Raw genomic sequence first — 15,852 nt, forward strand, 5'->3', positions numbered from 1 at the left:
GTTATAATTGGTTGTGTTTTCATTTCTTAGTAGTATGTAAATTATTGGTAATGCTCATAATCAATTACATCTTTTTTTTTTTTTTTTTTGAGACAGAGTCTTGCTCTGTCACGTAGGCTGGAGTGTAGTGGCTTGATCTCAGCTCACTGCAACCTCTACCCCCTGGGTTCAAGCGATTCTCCTCCCTCAGTCTCATTAGTAGCTGGGACTTCAGGTGCTAATTTTTGTATTTTTAGTAGAGATGGAGTTTTACCACGTTGGCCAGGCTGGTCTTGAACTCTGGGCCACCTCGGCCTCCCAAAGTGCTAGGATTAGAGGCATGAGCCACTGTGCCTGTTTTTTTGTTTTTTAATAAAAACAGTGTCACACTCTGTCACCCAGGCTGTTGTCCAGTGGCACAATCACAGCTCACTGTAACCTGGAACCCTTGGACTCAAGTGATCCTCCTGCCTTGGCTTCGCAAAGTACTGGGATTACAGGCATGAGCCACTGTGGCTGTCAATGACATCTTATATTCAATAGAATGGAGTATCTTCTTTGATTGAATGTTTATAACATGTGGAACTGTTGTAAATGCCTTACATAGACTAGCTCTTGAAGTCCTCACAACAAGCTTTGAGGTATAGGGTCATTATTGTCTCCATTTGAAAACTGGGAAACAGACAGAGATGCCACTAAGCCCAGCTAATATTTTAAAAATTTTTTGGGCTGGGCGCGGTGGCTCACGCCTGTAATCCCAGCACTTTGGGAGGCCGAGACGGGCGGATCACAAGGTCAAGAGATCGAGACCATCCTGGCCAACATGGTAAAACCCCGTCTCTAATAAAAATACAAAATTTAGCTGGGCATGGTGGTATGTGCCTGTAGTCCCAGCTACTTGGGAGGCTGAGGCAGGAGAATTGCTTGAACCCAGGAGGCGGAGGTTGCAGTGAGCCGAGATTGCGCCACTGCACTCCAGCCTGGCCCCTTGCGAAAGACCAAGACTCTGCCTCAAAAAAAAATGTTTTTTTGTAGAGAAAAGTTCTTGCTACATTGCCCAGTCTGGCCTCAAACTCCTAGCTTCGAATGGTCCTCCTGCCTTGGTCTCCCAAAGTGTTAGGAATGTAGCTACGAGCCACTGCACTCAACCTCCTCCTCTTAACATTGCCATTTGCAGGGCAGAAGCTTGAAATTTTAGTGAAGTTTCTTTCATAGATGATGCCTTTGGTGTTGTATCTAAAAAGTTATAATCAGCTGGGCCTGGTGGCTCACACCTGTAATCCCAGCACTTTTGGAGGCTGAGGCAGGTGGATCACTTGAGGTCAGAAGTTCGAGACCAGTGTGGCCAACGTGGTGAAATCCTGTCTCTACTAAAAATATACAAAATTAGCCAGGTGTGGTGGCGCGTGCCTGTAATCCCAGCTACTCAGGAGGCTGAGGCAGGAGAATCACTTGAACCCAGGAGGCAGAGTTTGCAGTGAGCTGAGATGGTGCCACTGCACTTCAGCCTGGGTGACAGAGCAAGACTCAGTCTCAAAAGAAAAAAAGAAAAAGAAGAACAAGAAGAATAGAATGGCCTGGCCTACTTGAAAATGACTCACTTTTCCCTTCCCCTGATGCCAAGCATGAGGAGATTTTTCTCTGATATTCACTATGAGAACTTGGTTGAGTGCCCAGAGGCAAAACTCAGGAGCACGAGGGTCCCAGACCACTGAGTCTTCTGGAGTTTTAAACGCTCATACTTGCCCGTTCTTAGCCTTTAGCCATTTCTCAATTACGATCCAGGTTTTCCCACCTGGCACTGGTTCCCACGAGGTTCCATTTCTCTCCAGGCTACAACTGTGATTTAGGAGAGCCTTTCTCAGATATCTGCCAATTTTCATTATTATTTTTATTATTTTTTGAGACGGAGTCCCATTCTTTCTCCCAGGCTGGAGTGCAATGGCACAATCTTGGCTCACTGCACCCTCTGACTCCTGGGTTCAAGTGATTCTCTTGCCTCAGCCTCCCAAGTAGCTGAGATTACAGGTGTGTGCCACCAAACCCGGCTAATTTTTTTTTTTTTTTTTGTATTTTTAGTAGAGGTGGGGATTCACCATATTTGGCAGGCTGGTCGTGAACTCCTGACCTCAGGTGATCCGCCTGCCTCGGCTTCCCAAAATGCTGGGATTGCAGGTGTGAGCCACCGTGCCTGGCCCATATCTGCCAATTTTCTTCAAATTTGTGGTAAGGTCAAAGGAGGAAGGCCAGACCTAGAAGGATCCGGATGCAGGAAAGGTGGGTCCTGCAGGAGAGGGGCAGCAGTGGGGAGGCGCAGCGCCGCCCAAGCCAGAAGCAGGTGAAAGGGAAGGTGGAAAGTTTCTTGCATCCTCCAAACACCTACCAGACGGCTTTCTTACTGTCCATGCAGATAAAAGCGCGGCTGACTCTCTTCAGAAAGGCTTTCCTGACCGCCGATCTGAAGTGGCCCTCCCATCACCTTCTCGGCTGCCTGTACTATTGCCCCCAAAGCTCTTATTACTCTTTAGAATCATCCGATGCATTTATTTGTCAGGGCTCATTCTGACTCTCCCAATCCTAGAATGGGAGCTCTGTGGAGCAGGGTCATTGCAGCTATAACCCCAGTGCTCAGGACACTGCCTGGCACACTGTAAATGTTTGTTGAATGACTGAATGAAAGGCCAGAGGCTAAGCACCACCTCCCCTTCCTGCTCTGGTGCCCTCTGGACCACTCGTAGAGAAGAAGAGCTTCTGGCCTGGTCAGGCTCCAGGCGAGGTCTCTCACCTTGGGTAGCCAGCCCAACTGGGTGGCCATCCTAGTGCTTACCAGCAATGACGGCAAAGTCAGCCTCCACGTCGCAGGCAATGACATCCCCGTTCCGTATGTGCCTCCTCACAGCCTCCTTGACTTTGCCCATCCCCAGCTCGTTGCCTCCGTCACCAACTCCTGAAGGGAAGGAGAACTGAGTCAGTGCACAGGACCAGGGCTAAATGGAAGTGGCCTGGGGTGAGGCAACCCCACATGTGCCTGTTGTCTTTGGGTGGGCGAAGAGGTTGGCTCTGGATACATTTTCAGACAACCAGGAGTTGTGGTACTTCCGTTCTAGAAACTTCCTTAGTTAAAAACGAGTCCAAGTTTGGAACACACCACAGTGTGGGCATGTCCCCTTTTGGGTCACATTCTCCGGCCAAGATGGAGCACGTTCTATGCTCTTGGTGCCAGGCCCATGGGAGATGTGTGTATGGTGACACTTAGGACATCTCTTCCAGTGGCTCCCGCTCACTGAGCCCCTGGGGGGATCTGGTGCAAAGTCAGTTCTAGAACTTACTTTAAAGGCTTCTCCTGAAAGAATGTGAAATGTATGTGTTTTAGTTCATTTTAATGTATACCAGAGGGGTGCCTGGTTAACATCTGAAATGTCCGAATCAGGAAGACACACTCCAAGGCTGGTTAGTGAGCATTTGAAAGAGCCCACAGGCCAGGAGTGGTGGCTCATGCCTATAATCCCAAAACTTTGGGAGGCTGAGGTGGGCGGATCACCTGAGGTCAGGAGTTCGAGACCAGCCTGATCAACATGGAGAAACCTCGTTTCTACTAAAAATACAAAATTAGCCAGGCGTGGTGGTGTGCACCTGTAATATCCCAGCTACTCAGGAGGCTGAGGCAGAAGAATCACTTGAACCCAGGAAGTGGAGGTTGCAGTCAGCTGAGATCGAGCCACTGTACTCTAGCCTGGGCAACAGAGCTGAATACCTTTTCAAAAAAAAAAAAAAAAAAAAGAAAGAGCCCACAGACCCACAGTCTTGCGGCCCATCTGATAGTCTGCATCAGAGAATTTGTTAATTAGCATAATAAATGAATGCTAGAATAAATACATATTAGAAATGATTTAATTCATTGGTGAAATAAATGGTGTTCAAGATAGGTGGATTGGCTAAAAATAATTAACAGGTACCTCTACCCTTGTATGGATAAGATTTAAAAATCTAGTCTGAGCGCAGTGACTCATGCCTGTAATCCCAGCCCTTTGGGAGGCCGAGGCAAGCAGATACTTTAGTCCAGGAGTTTGAGACCAGCCTGGCCAATATGGCAAAACCTGGTCTCTATTAAAAATACAAAAATTAGCCAGGCATTGTGGCGCATGCCTGTAGTCCCAGCTACTGCGGAGGCTGAGGCAGGGAAATTGCTTGAACCTGGGAGGTGGATGTTGTAGGGAGCTGTGATCACGCCACAACACTCTAGCCTGGGCAACAGAGCAAGGCTCCATCTCGAAAAAAAAAAAAAAAAAAAAAAAAAAACAACCTAGCAAGCCCTGAAGCTTGTACCCTTTGAGCTGATGCTATAGATCTGGGGACACAGCTCCCGTGTCCAGGTATTTCTAGAGGATTCTGTAAACTAGATGTGCAGCTGAATCTGCCTCTAGAAGAGGGTTGCAGCTGTCTCAATAACCTTTCATGCAATGCACCTGTCTGAGCGCCTCAAGGCCAGAGGGCTGGACTCCCCAGGCCTACAAGCCTGCAGAACAGGTACCTCATTGTTTTTGTGTCTGCTCCTACAAAGGCTTGAAAGATGTGGAAGAATTCTGTGAGAGGCTAGTGTTCGTTGTAGGATGGTGGAGGGGGAACTAGAGTTGATCCATCTCAAGCATCAGGGCATGGATTTGGCCAAAAGAATGACACAATTGTGAAAGACCAAACACCTTAGATTTCCACAGTTTTTCTCAGAACAGTCCTCTAGATCTATGACAGCCCACTGAATGAGGGGAATAATACCCACCATGTAACACTGGTATCTTGGCTATAGCTGTCTCTTTTTAGCATCTCAGGACTTTCATCTCATTTGGGCTTCACATCCAGCCTGTCATGGGTATCATGATCCTCACTGTACAGAGCTGGCAGTCCCTGATGGGGGAAGTACCTGGGCAGTCAGTGGAAGATGGAGGCTTAAACCCAGGTGACTTGATTCTCAATTGAACACTGTGCCCATGACATGGGAGTTGCCCATGGAACCTGAGGAAGAGGGGTTTTGACGGAGAAGAAGAGAAAAAGAAAAATTCAGGAGGTAGCCTTGCTGGGCAGGAGGGTCTGGGGGGGCCACAGCAGGGAACTGGGCTCCTGAAGCTTTGAGAAGGGCCCAGGGGTTGACAAAGGGGGCAGTTCAAAGCCAAGAATGGCCAGCGCCGCCTGCTTCCTCTGGGATCTCAGGGTCATCACAGCACAGATGGGCGTCCCACTGTGGGCACGGGAGAATGGGATTGCTCTAGCCACTCCCTCAGACCCTGTTTGCTCCTGTAGCCACAGAGACCTCTTTCTTCTCCACCCTGAGAACCCCTCCCCCACAGGCTGAGGTTCTCCGCTTGCCCAGACTGAGGGACAGGAAGCTGGAAGCCAACCACACTGTGTGCACCACACCCACGGCCTCTTCTGGGAAAGGCCAGGGCGATTTGCAGAAACTTTCTAATCAGTTGAGAAAATTTAATCCCAGGAGGCTCTCACTGTCTTTTCAAAACCTCAAAAGCCAAAGGAGACTAATGAGTCTGGGAAACATGGAATGACAAACAAGCCTTCATTACCCCAGGGCCTGAGACCACCCGGAGGGAAGAAAGGTTCTTCTTGGGGCTTACACTAAGACTTTCAGCAACTTTTAAAGGCAAGGTTCCCTGATAATGGGCTGGGGCCCTAGGAAGCTGCAGTCTGCCCCTAATGCTACCAGCAGCACTAATTAGCTGGGCGATCTGGGAAAACCTGCCAAGACTCACTTTACCTGCCCCATGGGGTTTCCCTAGAGGCTTCAACACTACAATGAATGTGAAGCCTCTTGGAAAAGTATAAAGTTCTGTACAAACACAAATTATCATATTATTATTATTATTATTTTGAGACAGGGTCTTGCTCTTGTTGCCCAGGCTGGAGTGCAATGGTGCAATTTCGGTTCACTGCAACCTCCACCTCCCAGGTTCAAGCGATTCTCCTGCCTCAGCCTCCTGAGTAATTGGAATTACAGGTGCCCACCACCACGCTGGGCTCATTTTTTTGTATTTGTAGTAGAGATGGGGTTTCGCCATGTTGGCCAGGCTGGTCTTGAACTCCTGAGCTCAGGTGATCCACCCACCTCAGCCTCTAATATTAGTTTTATCACTTTAGAGGCAGGCAAATAGAATATGCTCAGTTAAGTGTCATTTCCCTTCCTTGCTTGTGGGGATGTTGGATTTCTAAATGGCCGTGTCATTAGTGTCTATACCAACCATAATGAACAAAGACCGTCTTTGCAGTAGAAAATGATGGTCCCCATGTAACTCTTTCTGGTCACATGTTTAATAGCCAATAAAAGGACACTTAGGCCGAGCATGGTGGCTAACACCTGTGTCCCAGCACTTTGGGAGGCTGAGGCAGGTGGATCATTTGCGTTAGGAGCTTGAGACCAGCCTGGCCAACATGGTAAAACCTTGTCTCTACTACACATTCAAAAATTAGCCAGGCGTAGTGGTGCACGCCTGTAATCCCAGCTACTTGGGAGGCTGAGGCAAGAGAATCGCTTGAACTCAGGAGGCGAAGGCTGCAGTGAGCCAAGATCGTGCCACTGCACCCCAGCCTGGGTGACAGAACAAGACTCCATAACAACAAATTAAAAAGACACTTAGTGGCCGGGCGCGGTGGCTCAAGCCTGTAATCCCAGCACTTTGGGAGGCTGAGGCAGGTGGATCACGAGGTCAAGAGATCAAGACCATCCTGGTCAACATGGTGAAACCCCGTCTCTACTAAAAATACAAAAAATTAGCTGGGCATGGTGGCGCGTGCCTGTAATCCCAGCTACTCAGGAGGCTGAGGCAGGAGAATTGCCTGAACCCAGGAGGCGGAGGTTGCGGTGAGCCGAGATCGCGCCATTGCACTCCAACCTGGGTAACAAAGGGGAAACCCCGTTTTAAAAAAAAAAAAAAAAAAAAAAGACACTTAGTGGAGACACATTCTTTTTGCATTCCCAGTGCTCCGTACTTACCAGTTGATGAGATTCCAGGAATCTTCTTTGCAGCAAGGAAAAGATCGTCAATGGGGTCAGCCAAGTGCTTGACGTTCATCTTCCTTGCATTGTAGTAATTGCCATCAGCAGCCCTTCCAGTGCGCTCTATGGCCACCAGGTGGTCAAATCTGCCAGGAAGCAAGGGTCAGAGGGTCCTTACAGAGAGGAGGCTGCTTTCCTGGGTCATGCCTCTTGTGTTTGTGGTGAAGGACGCTTCTCTCTTTCCTTGATTCCCTCCTTCCTGCAGAACTTGGTGGCACACCTACTCTGGGCCAGGACCTGTGCTGGGGACTAGTGTATCAAATCAGTTTAAGATACAGCATGGTGGTTCACGCCTATAATCCCAGCACTTTGGGAGGCCGAGGCAGGAGTTTGAGAACAGTATGGCCAATATGGCGAAATCCCATCTCTATTAAAAAATTAGCCAGGCGTGGTGGCGGGTGCTTGTAGTCCCAGCTACTCAGGAGGCTGATGCAGTAGGATTGCTTGAACCCTGGAGGTGGAGGTTGCAGTGAGCTGAGATTGCACCACTGCACTCCAGCCTGTGTGACAGAGTGAGACTCGGTCTAAAAAAAAAAACAAAAACACAGCACTGGAATCCTCAGCAATTACTTAGGTAGGGTCAGAGGCTATAAAAGCAGGCGGCCAGTGGTGAGGGTTGCTATGGGGGATGGGAATATTGCTGGTGCCCACTCGGATTCCCATTGTCCAGCAGGAGCAGCCAGCCTGAGAGGCTGGGAGTATTGGCTGCTATTGGCCTGCCGCTCGCCCCTTCCGGGCTCTTGTTCAGTTTACAGACACAAAACAGAAGGAAAAGGGCTCAAAAGATGAAAGGAATGAGTCTAACACAAAGGTAAACATCTTTAGATAGAAACAGAGAAATAGGGGCACAGATAGCATAGTGGTCAGAACGTGGGCTGTGGCATCAGATCATCTGGGTTCTGATTCCAGGTCCTCCTGCCACGGGCCTTGGGCAAATGGCTTATCCTTCCTAACCTGCATTTTCTGCATCTGTAAGGTGACGTGACCATAGTGTCTATCTCACACAGTGTTCAAAGGGAAAAATAAGAAAATACACAGGAGGCGTTTGTCATGAAGCCCTGAACCTACTTAGTGCTCAGTGTTAGTTCCGGTGGTTATTGTTATTATTACTAGCAGGAATATTGTTTTGACAATCCAATTTAAGAACAAGCAGGCTGGGCACGGTGGCTCACACCTGTAATCCCAGCTCTTTGGGAGGCCAAGGCAGGCAGATCACTTGAGCCTGGGCAACATGGCAAAACCTCAACTCTACAAAAAATACAGAAATTAACCAGGTGTGGTGGTGTGTGTCTGTAGTACCAGCTATCCTTGGGAGGCCAAGGTGGGAGAATCACTTGAGCCCAGGAGGCAGAGGTTGCAGTGAGCCAAGATCATACCACTGCAGTCCAGCCTGGGTAACAGAGTGAGACCCTGTCTCAAGGAAAAAAAAAAAAAGGGCCTGGCACAGTGGCTCATGCCTGTAATCTCAGCACTTTGGGAGGCTGAGGTGAGTGGATCACCTGAGGCCAGGAGTTCAAGATCAGCCTGACCAACAAGATGAAACCCCATCTCTACTAAAAATACAAAAAATTAGCCAGATGTGGTGGTGGGTACCTGTAATCCCAGCTTCTTGGAAGGCTGAGGCACAAGAATTGCTTGAACCCAGGAGGCAGAGGCTGCAATGAGCCAAGATTGTGCCACTGCACTCCAGCCTGGGTGACAGAGCAAGATGCTGTCTCAAATCAAAAAATATGCATATTGTACTTTTACATCTCTCTCAATCCTTCCAAGACAGTGTTCTTCAAAAATCTTAACTCTGCTATAAAAAATAGTATGTCCATTCCTCAAAAAATTAAAAATAGAGCATACCATATGGTCCAGCAATTTCCCTTCTAGGTATATGTCCAGGGGAAGCGAAAGACTCAAGGGGATGTTTGTCCACCCATGCTCATAGCAGCAGCATTCATCATAGCCAAGAGCAGGGAGCAAACCAAGTGTTCGCTGATGGGTGAACGCAGAAATGTCACGGGGCATAAACACAGAGGGGAACGTTATTCTACTAAAAAGGCAGGGCATTCTGGCACATGCTGTGACATGAGTGCACTTTGAGGACATTATGCTAAGTGAAATGAGTAGTAACCAAAGGACAAATATTGCATGACTCCACTTCACACGGTGCCTCAAATAGTCAAACTCATAAAGACAGAAGGTAGAACCATGGTTGACAGAGGTTGGGTTGAGGAGATGGAGAATTATCGCTGAATGGGTCACAGACTTTCAGTTTTGCAAGATGAAGAGTTCTGGAGATGGATGGTGATGACGGCTGACAGTAATGTGAGTGTACTTTTATGCCACTGAAGTGTAAGCTTAAAAATGGTTCAGAGAGAGGCCAGGTGCAGTGGCTCATGCCTCTAATCCCAGCACTTTGGGAGGCCAAGGCGGGCGGATCACCTAAGGTTGGGAGTTCGAGACCATCCTAACCAATATGGAGAAACCCCGTCTCTACTAAAAATACAAAATTAGCTGGGTATGGTGGTGCACGCTTGTAGTCCCAGCTTCAGCCTCTTGAGTAGCCGGGACTACAGGTGTGCACTAGCACACCCAGCTAATTTTTGTATTTTTATTAAAGACAGGGTTTCACCATGTTGGCCAGGCTGGTCTTGAACTCCTGACCTCAGGTGATCCATTCACCTTGACCTCCTAAAGTGCTGGGATTATAGGCGTGAGCCACTGCACCCGGCCTCTGAGTGCTTTTTAAATAAATGTTTTTTAAAAGTAAAATCTACATGCCTGCCCATATCCTTGGGTTGTGCTAAAATGTGGCCGCACCACACATGCCTTGACTGGGTGACCATCAGTAGGTCTTAGAATAGAATCCTGAGGCTACAAGTGTGGTGCAGGAAAAGGCGGACACTGCGAAGCAGAATGAACAGGAGGAAGGAGCTTTGAACTTGAATTTACTTTAGACCTATATCAGTAGGGATGAGAAGACAGATCCAAAGTTGCAGTCAAGATTAACATGTTCCCCGTTCTGGAGAGAGAACGCTATTTCTGGACCTTCTCCCGCAGGAGACCTCAGTTGCATACATTGCGAGGGTCTAATGATTTTCTCATCCAGACAGATCCATTTAGCTACAGTGGGAACTTATTCATTCCTGGGAAGCATGCTTCATGGGAAGGGTTAATTTGGCTTCCCCAAGGAGAATAGAATCATCTCTCCCCACAAGCAGATCTGCTCACCTCGCTACTCAGCAAACAGCAGGGCCTAGGTCATCAGGCAGCAGGTGTCTTGCCTAAGAAGGTATTCTAGTTTCTCCCTTAGGACATAGAGCTGCTGACAGTTGTATGCCAACTCTTACTGGGGAATAGAAACATTTTCAATATGCGCCACACATGTGCTGGCAGCTTTGAGTAGCACATCAGATCCACAGTCAAACTTTTCCTTGGTGACTCAGGATTCTCATAATCAACACCAGATTCCACTGGCAGCTGCAACCTAGCTATACCCTCAAGGCTCATTAAAACAGAATTTTGGCCAGTGCAGTGGCTCACACCTGTTATCACAGCACTTTGGGAGGTTGAGGCATGCAGTGCACCTGAGATTGGGAGTTTGAGACCAGCCTGACCAACATGGGGAAACCCTGTCTCTACTAAAAATATAAAATTAGCTGGGTGTGGTGGTGGGCACCTATAATCCCAGCTACTTGGGAGGCTGAGGCAGGAGAATCACTTGAACCCGGGAGGCAGAGGTTGCAGTGAGCCGAAATTGCACCACTGCACTCCAGCCTGGGCAACAGATGGATACTCTGTCTCAAAACAAAACAAAACAAAAAACCAGAATTTAAAAATTCTAAGCAGACATTTATTAGTGGGTTATGCAATACATTTATTGAACCATATTGGCATTTTTATTTGAAAAGTAGAATAAGGCTGGGCGTGGTGGTTCACGTTTATAATCCAGCACTTTGGGAGGCTGAGATGGGTGGATCACCTGAGGTTCAGAGTTTGAGAAGAGCCTGACCAACATGGAGAAACCCCGTCTCAAAAAAAACAGAAAAGTAGAATAGAACAGAGTAGAATCGAAAATATTAGAGCACACTGCACATAGCAAGAGTCAATGTTTTGAAACTTCCATTTCACTGATGTGCATGAGTACTGGTTTGCAGTACAAAATGTGTTACTATAGGTGGTTGTGAAGTAAGTTTGCAAAGCATTGTATACAGCAAGTCATAAGATCTAAAACACATCCCTATATACTATAAGAGAGTATTTTTTCAAAATGTTTGACCATAGGCCAGGTGCGGTGGCTCACATCCATAATTCCAACACTTTGGGAGGCCCAGGTGAGTGGATCGCTTAAGGTCAGGAGTTTGAAACCAGCGTGGCCAACATGGCGAAACCCCGTCTCTACTAAAAATACAAAAATTAGCTGGGTGTGGTGGCAGGCGCCTGTAATCCTAGCTGCTTGGGAGCTTGAGGCAGGAGAATGACTGGAACCTGGGAGGCAGAGGTTGCCATGAGCTGAGATCGTGCCACTGCACTCCAGCCTGGGTGGTAAAGCAAGACTCCATCTCAAAAAATAAAAAAAAAAGTTTGACCATAACACACAGTAAGAAATACACACACTTGCACACACACAGTCTCATGAGAGAGTACTTACCATTACCATACAAGATATACAATGATGCTGTATTTCTATTTCATTTTCCAAAGGGGCCGGATACCCCAGCTGAAATGAGTGCACTATCCTCTAACAGGTCATGACCCATAGTTTGAGATTAAGACACCTCTAGTTTTTGTGGTTTTTTTTTTAATTCTCTCTCTCCCCTCTGTCAGGAAGATATACAGTCTCTCTCTGTAACAGGTTCTGACCAGGAACCTGTTATTTCCAGAAACGCTCTGTGAGGCCCCCAGAACACCTCAAAAACCCCCATCTCATTTGTTAGTCTGGCCCATGAGAACCCACCTTCCTTGGCTCATGGCTTTGTTCCCTCTGAAGGGCTTGAGTGTGCAGACACTTTGTTGGCTAAGCTAAGAGCATATGGGCGTTTCCACTGTCAACCACTTAAACTGGGATGGGACATACGTACCGAGGTGTCTGGGGGTCCCCGTCTTTGCACAGGAATGCCTGAGCCGCTTCCACTGATCCACCTTGGTAAGTTAATATTGGGATGTGTGCCTTCAGAACACCTTGAAAATAAAGGCAAGCAGGACACACATCAGCTGTAGCATTGCATTTTGGGAATTCATATTGGCTTTTCAAAAGCTTCTTTGAAGGGTATCATTACTGTTACTAAACAACGTCTATCTGCAGAGCATGTTAGGTAAGCCACGGCCACGACACAGAGGATACTTCAGATTACTTTTGGTCCTGGGTAAACTCTAGGGTTGACAGGGTAAAGGGCGGAATCGGACTAATACAGCCTAACAAATGCTGCATGTGAGATGCCCATAAAACCACAAGAACGGTGGCCTATTCTGGCCCACTGCCATCACGAGGGCTGGGCACACATTTATGTGCCCTCAGTGACAGTGCGCCAGTCCTTTGCTAAGCACTCGATATGAACATTCTGGTTTAATATTTACAACTTGGTGTGATTTTTAAAAAAACATCACTACCCCATTTTAAAGAGGAGGAAAACTGAGGCTCAGAGATGCCAAACAACTTGGGCAAGACCATGTATATATGTCAGTTTCATGGCTCCAATTTTCACCCCAAATTCTCACCTGCTCCCTACCGGCTACCTCCCTGCATACCTTCAAGGAAGGTCAAGAACAACTGGAGGAAATTCCCAGAGTCTGTGCCTTGGGTTACTTACTTATACTGGAGTGACTTCCAAAAGTGAATCAAAGTTAATTAGACTCTTAAAAATAGGATCTTTTCTAATTACAAAAAGAATACATAGTGTTTTAGAATATGTGGGAAATATATAAAAATCCCAAAATGAAATAAAATGAACTTGGTTTTCATTAAATGATCTATCTCACAGCCGGTTGGGGCAGAATCCCGGCGTATTCACTGGCCAAGGGTGAAGTCTCCACACAGAGCTTAAGACGGCAGGGAGCCAGGGGCAGGGGCTCTTGGACCCACCATTCTGGTCTACCTGGTCCTGCAGGAGCTCCCAGACTGCTCTGTGGCCCAGGAGGGGTGCCCAGGCAGCCTTGGAGGAGCTTCAGCCGGCTCCTCAATCTCCATCATCAGCCCCTCACACCCCTCACGTGGAGCCAGGCCAAGGAGACACCGCACCTATGTTACAACTGCGTGCTTGAACTGTAAACACAGCGTTTAGACAGCGGCTCCCACCCCCAGCTACTCCACCATGCTGCTGCCCCTGAGCTCTTTGGGAGCCACCACTGCTACCCCAGTGGGTCAATGGGGCAAGCTGGCGTGAAGGACAAGAATCATTGTCAGAAATCTTCAAGAATCCCACTGTGGTTCCTTCCTCACCCCGCTCCCTGGCCCCATCCCACATCTAAGGCGGAAGGCAAGTAGCTGTTAGTCATCCGTGATGCTCATGGAACGCTCTACATGCGAAGCCATAAGCCAGGAATTTGGGGTTGGGAGACAGTCACAACAAAGGGGAATGACCCAGCCCCTCCCTGTGCTGTGAGGGGCAGCCTGGCAATCTGGAAAAGGGGGCTGAACTTACAGCCAAATAGCCCTCGGTGGGAATGTCACACCATTCCCCAGCTATGTGACCTTGGGCAAGCCACAGAAGCCATTGGTTAGCTCCTCTGCAAAATGGGGTAACACCCACCTCCCAGGACTGCTGTGAGAGTGCAGTGACGTGACATGTGCTGAGTACCTGGCTGGCTACCTTGCACACGGTCAGCGCTAAGTAAAGGATGTTTCTTTCTTACTGTCTCAAAATTGGATCAAGGATATAGGATACCAGGAAGAAGAAGTACCAGGGAGCTCAGGAAGGCAGGGAACATAATGTATCTTGAAGTGGGGCACACACGAGAAAAGATACAGGAGAACCCCCAAAAAGGAAGGTCCGGGCAAGATGAGGTTCCCACTTCCAAGCTACAAAGAAAGCTCTTTGGTCTGTCTATGCTCAAGACAGGGGATAAATGACAATGCCTGGTCATCTTTAAAACTCTTTTTTTTTTTTTTTCCTGAGATAGCGTCTCGCCCACTTACCCAGGCTGGAGTGCAGTGGCACAATCTTGGCTCACTGCAACCTCCACCTCCCGAGTTCAAGCGGTTCTCCTGCCTCAGCCTCCCAAGTAGCTGGGACTGTAGGTGCATGCCACCATGCTCAGCTAATGTTTGTATTTTTTAGTATAGATGGGGTTTCACCATGTTGGCCAGGCTGGTCTCGAACTCCTGAGCTCAGGTGATCTGCCTGCCTCGGCCTCCCAAAGTGCTGGGATTACAGGCATAAGCCACTGCACCCAGCCTCTCAAAAACGTTTCCTAGGCTTTGGTTATTAAAAAGGAAGCTGAAATAATTTTCATTAAAAGGCCAAATTGCTTTTACTTTCTTCATCTACACGTAATGGAAGTACTGCAAAATTCAATATAGCAAATTCCACCCTCTGAGCTCCTGTGAGGAAAAGAGGAAAGACCCAGCTCTCAGTGGAGTCTGGCAGGTGTCCCCAAGCCGGGTTGTTGGGTGAGCAGAGAGGACAGAGTGACTTCTGGGAAGGGGGCAGCTGAAAATACCCAGCAATGCCACTGTCAGATGGAAAGGAGGGTTGGCCTGTGAGTGGTACTCTTCCTCCATCTGACAAAGGGCTAATATCCAGAATCTACAAAGAACTTAAACAAATGTACAAGAAAAAAAACAACCCCATCAAAAGGTGGGCAAAGGCTATGAACAGACACTTCTCAAAAGAAGACATTTTTGCAGCCAACAAATATATTTTAAAAAGCTCATCATCACTGATCATAAGAGAAATGCAAATCAAAACCACACTGAGATACTATCTCATGCCAGTTAGAATGGTGATCATTAAAAAATCTGGAGACAACAGATGTTGGAGAGGATGTGGAGAAATAGGAACGCTTTTACACTGTTGGTGGGAGTGTAAATTAGTTCAACCATTGTGCAACAGTGTGGCAATTCCTCAAGGATGTAGAAATAGAAATACCATTTGATCCAGCAATCCTATTACTGGGTATATACTCAACAAATTATAAATCATTCTATTTTTTTTTTTTTTTGAAATGGAGTTTCGCTTTTGTTACCTAGGCTGGAGTGCAATGGCACGATCTCGGCTCACCACAACCTCCGCCTCTTGGGTTCAGGCAATTCTCCTGCCTCAACCTCCTGAGTAGCTGGGATTACAGGCATGCGCCACCATGCCCAGCTAATGTTTTCTATTTTTAGTAGAGACAGGGTTTCGCCATGTTGACCAGGATGGTCTCGATCTCTTGACCTCGTGATCCACCCGCCTCGGCCTCCCAAAGTGCTGGGAATACAGGCTTGAGCCACCACGCCCGGCTAAATCATTCTGTTATAAAGACATGCACACGCATGTTTATTGTGGCACTGTTCACAATAGCAAAGACTTGGAACCAACCCAAATGCCCATCAATGATAGACTGGATAAAGAAAATGTGGCACACATATACCATGGAATACTGTGCAGCCATAAACAAGGATGAGTTTATGTCCTTTGCAGGGACATGGATAAAGCTGGAAACCATCATTCTCAGCAAACTGACACAACAGAAAACCAAACACTGCATGTTCTCACTCATAAGTGGGTGTTGAACAATGAGAACACAGGGAGGGGAATATCACACACTGGGGCCTGTTGGGGGGTGGGGGGCTAGGGAGGAATAGCAGTGGGTGGGGGGATAGGGGAGGGATAACATTAGGAGAA

General features: G+C 47.7%; 1 protein-coding gene across 4 annotated transcripts in view; it reads right to left on the reverse strand.

Annotated features, from left to right (window-relative positions):
* Positions 1-15,852, reverse strand: part of DGLUCY (D-glutamate cyclase) — a 107,860-nt gene that overhangs the window by 12,379 nt on the left and 79,629 nt on the right. For all 4 annotated transcript variants that reach the window (XM_032287642.1, XM_032287641.1, XM_032287643.1 and 1 more), the window contains 3 exons: positions 12,109-12,208; positions 6,977-7,125; positions 2,807-2,926 (listed from right to left, as the gene is read on the reverse strand). In XM_032287642.1, the coding sequence (XP_032143533.1) occupies positions 2,807-2,926; positions 6,977-7,125; positions 12,109-12,208 (369 nt within the window). The remainder of the gene's footprint in view (positions 1-2,806; positions 2,927-6,976; positions 7,126-12,108; positions 12,209-15,852) is intronic.

The sequence above is a fragment of the Sapajus apella genome, unplaced genomic scaffold, assembly GCF_009761245.1.
Source record: "Sapajus apella isolate SASKATOON/1434 unplaced genomic scaffold, GSC_monkey_1.0 scaffold20, whole genome shotgun sequence".
Taxonomy (NCBI): domain Eukaryota; kingdom Metazoa; phylum Chordata; class Mammalia; order Primates; family Cebidae; genus Sapajus; species Sapajus apella.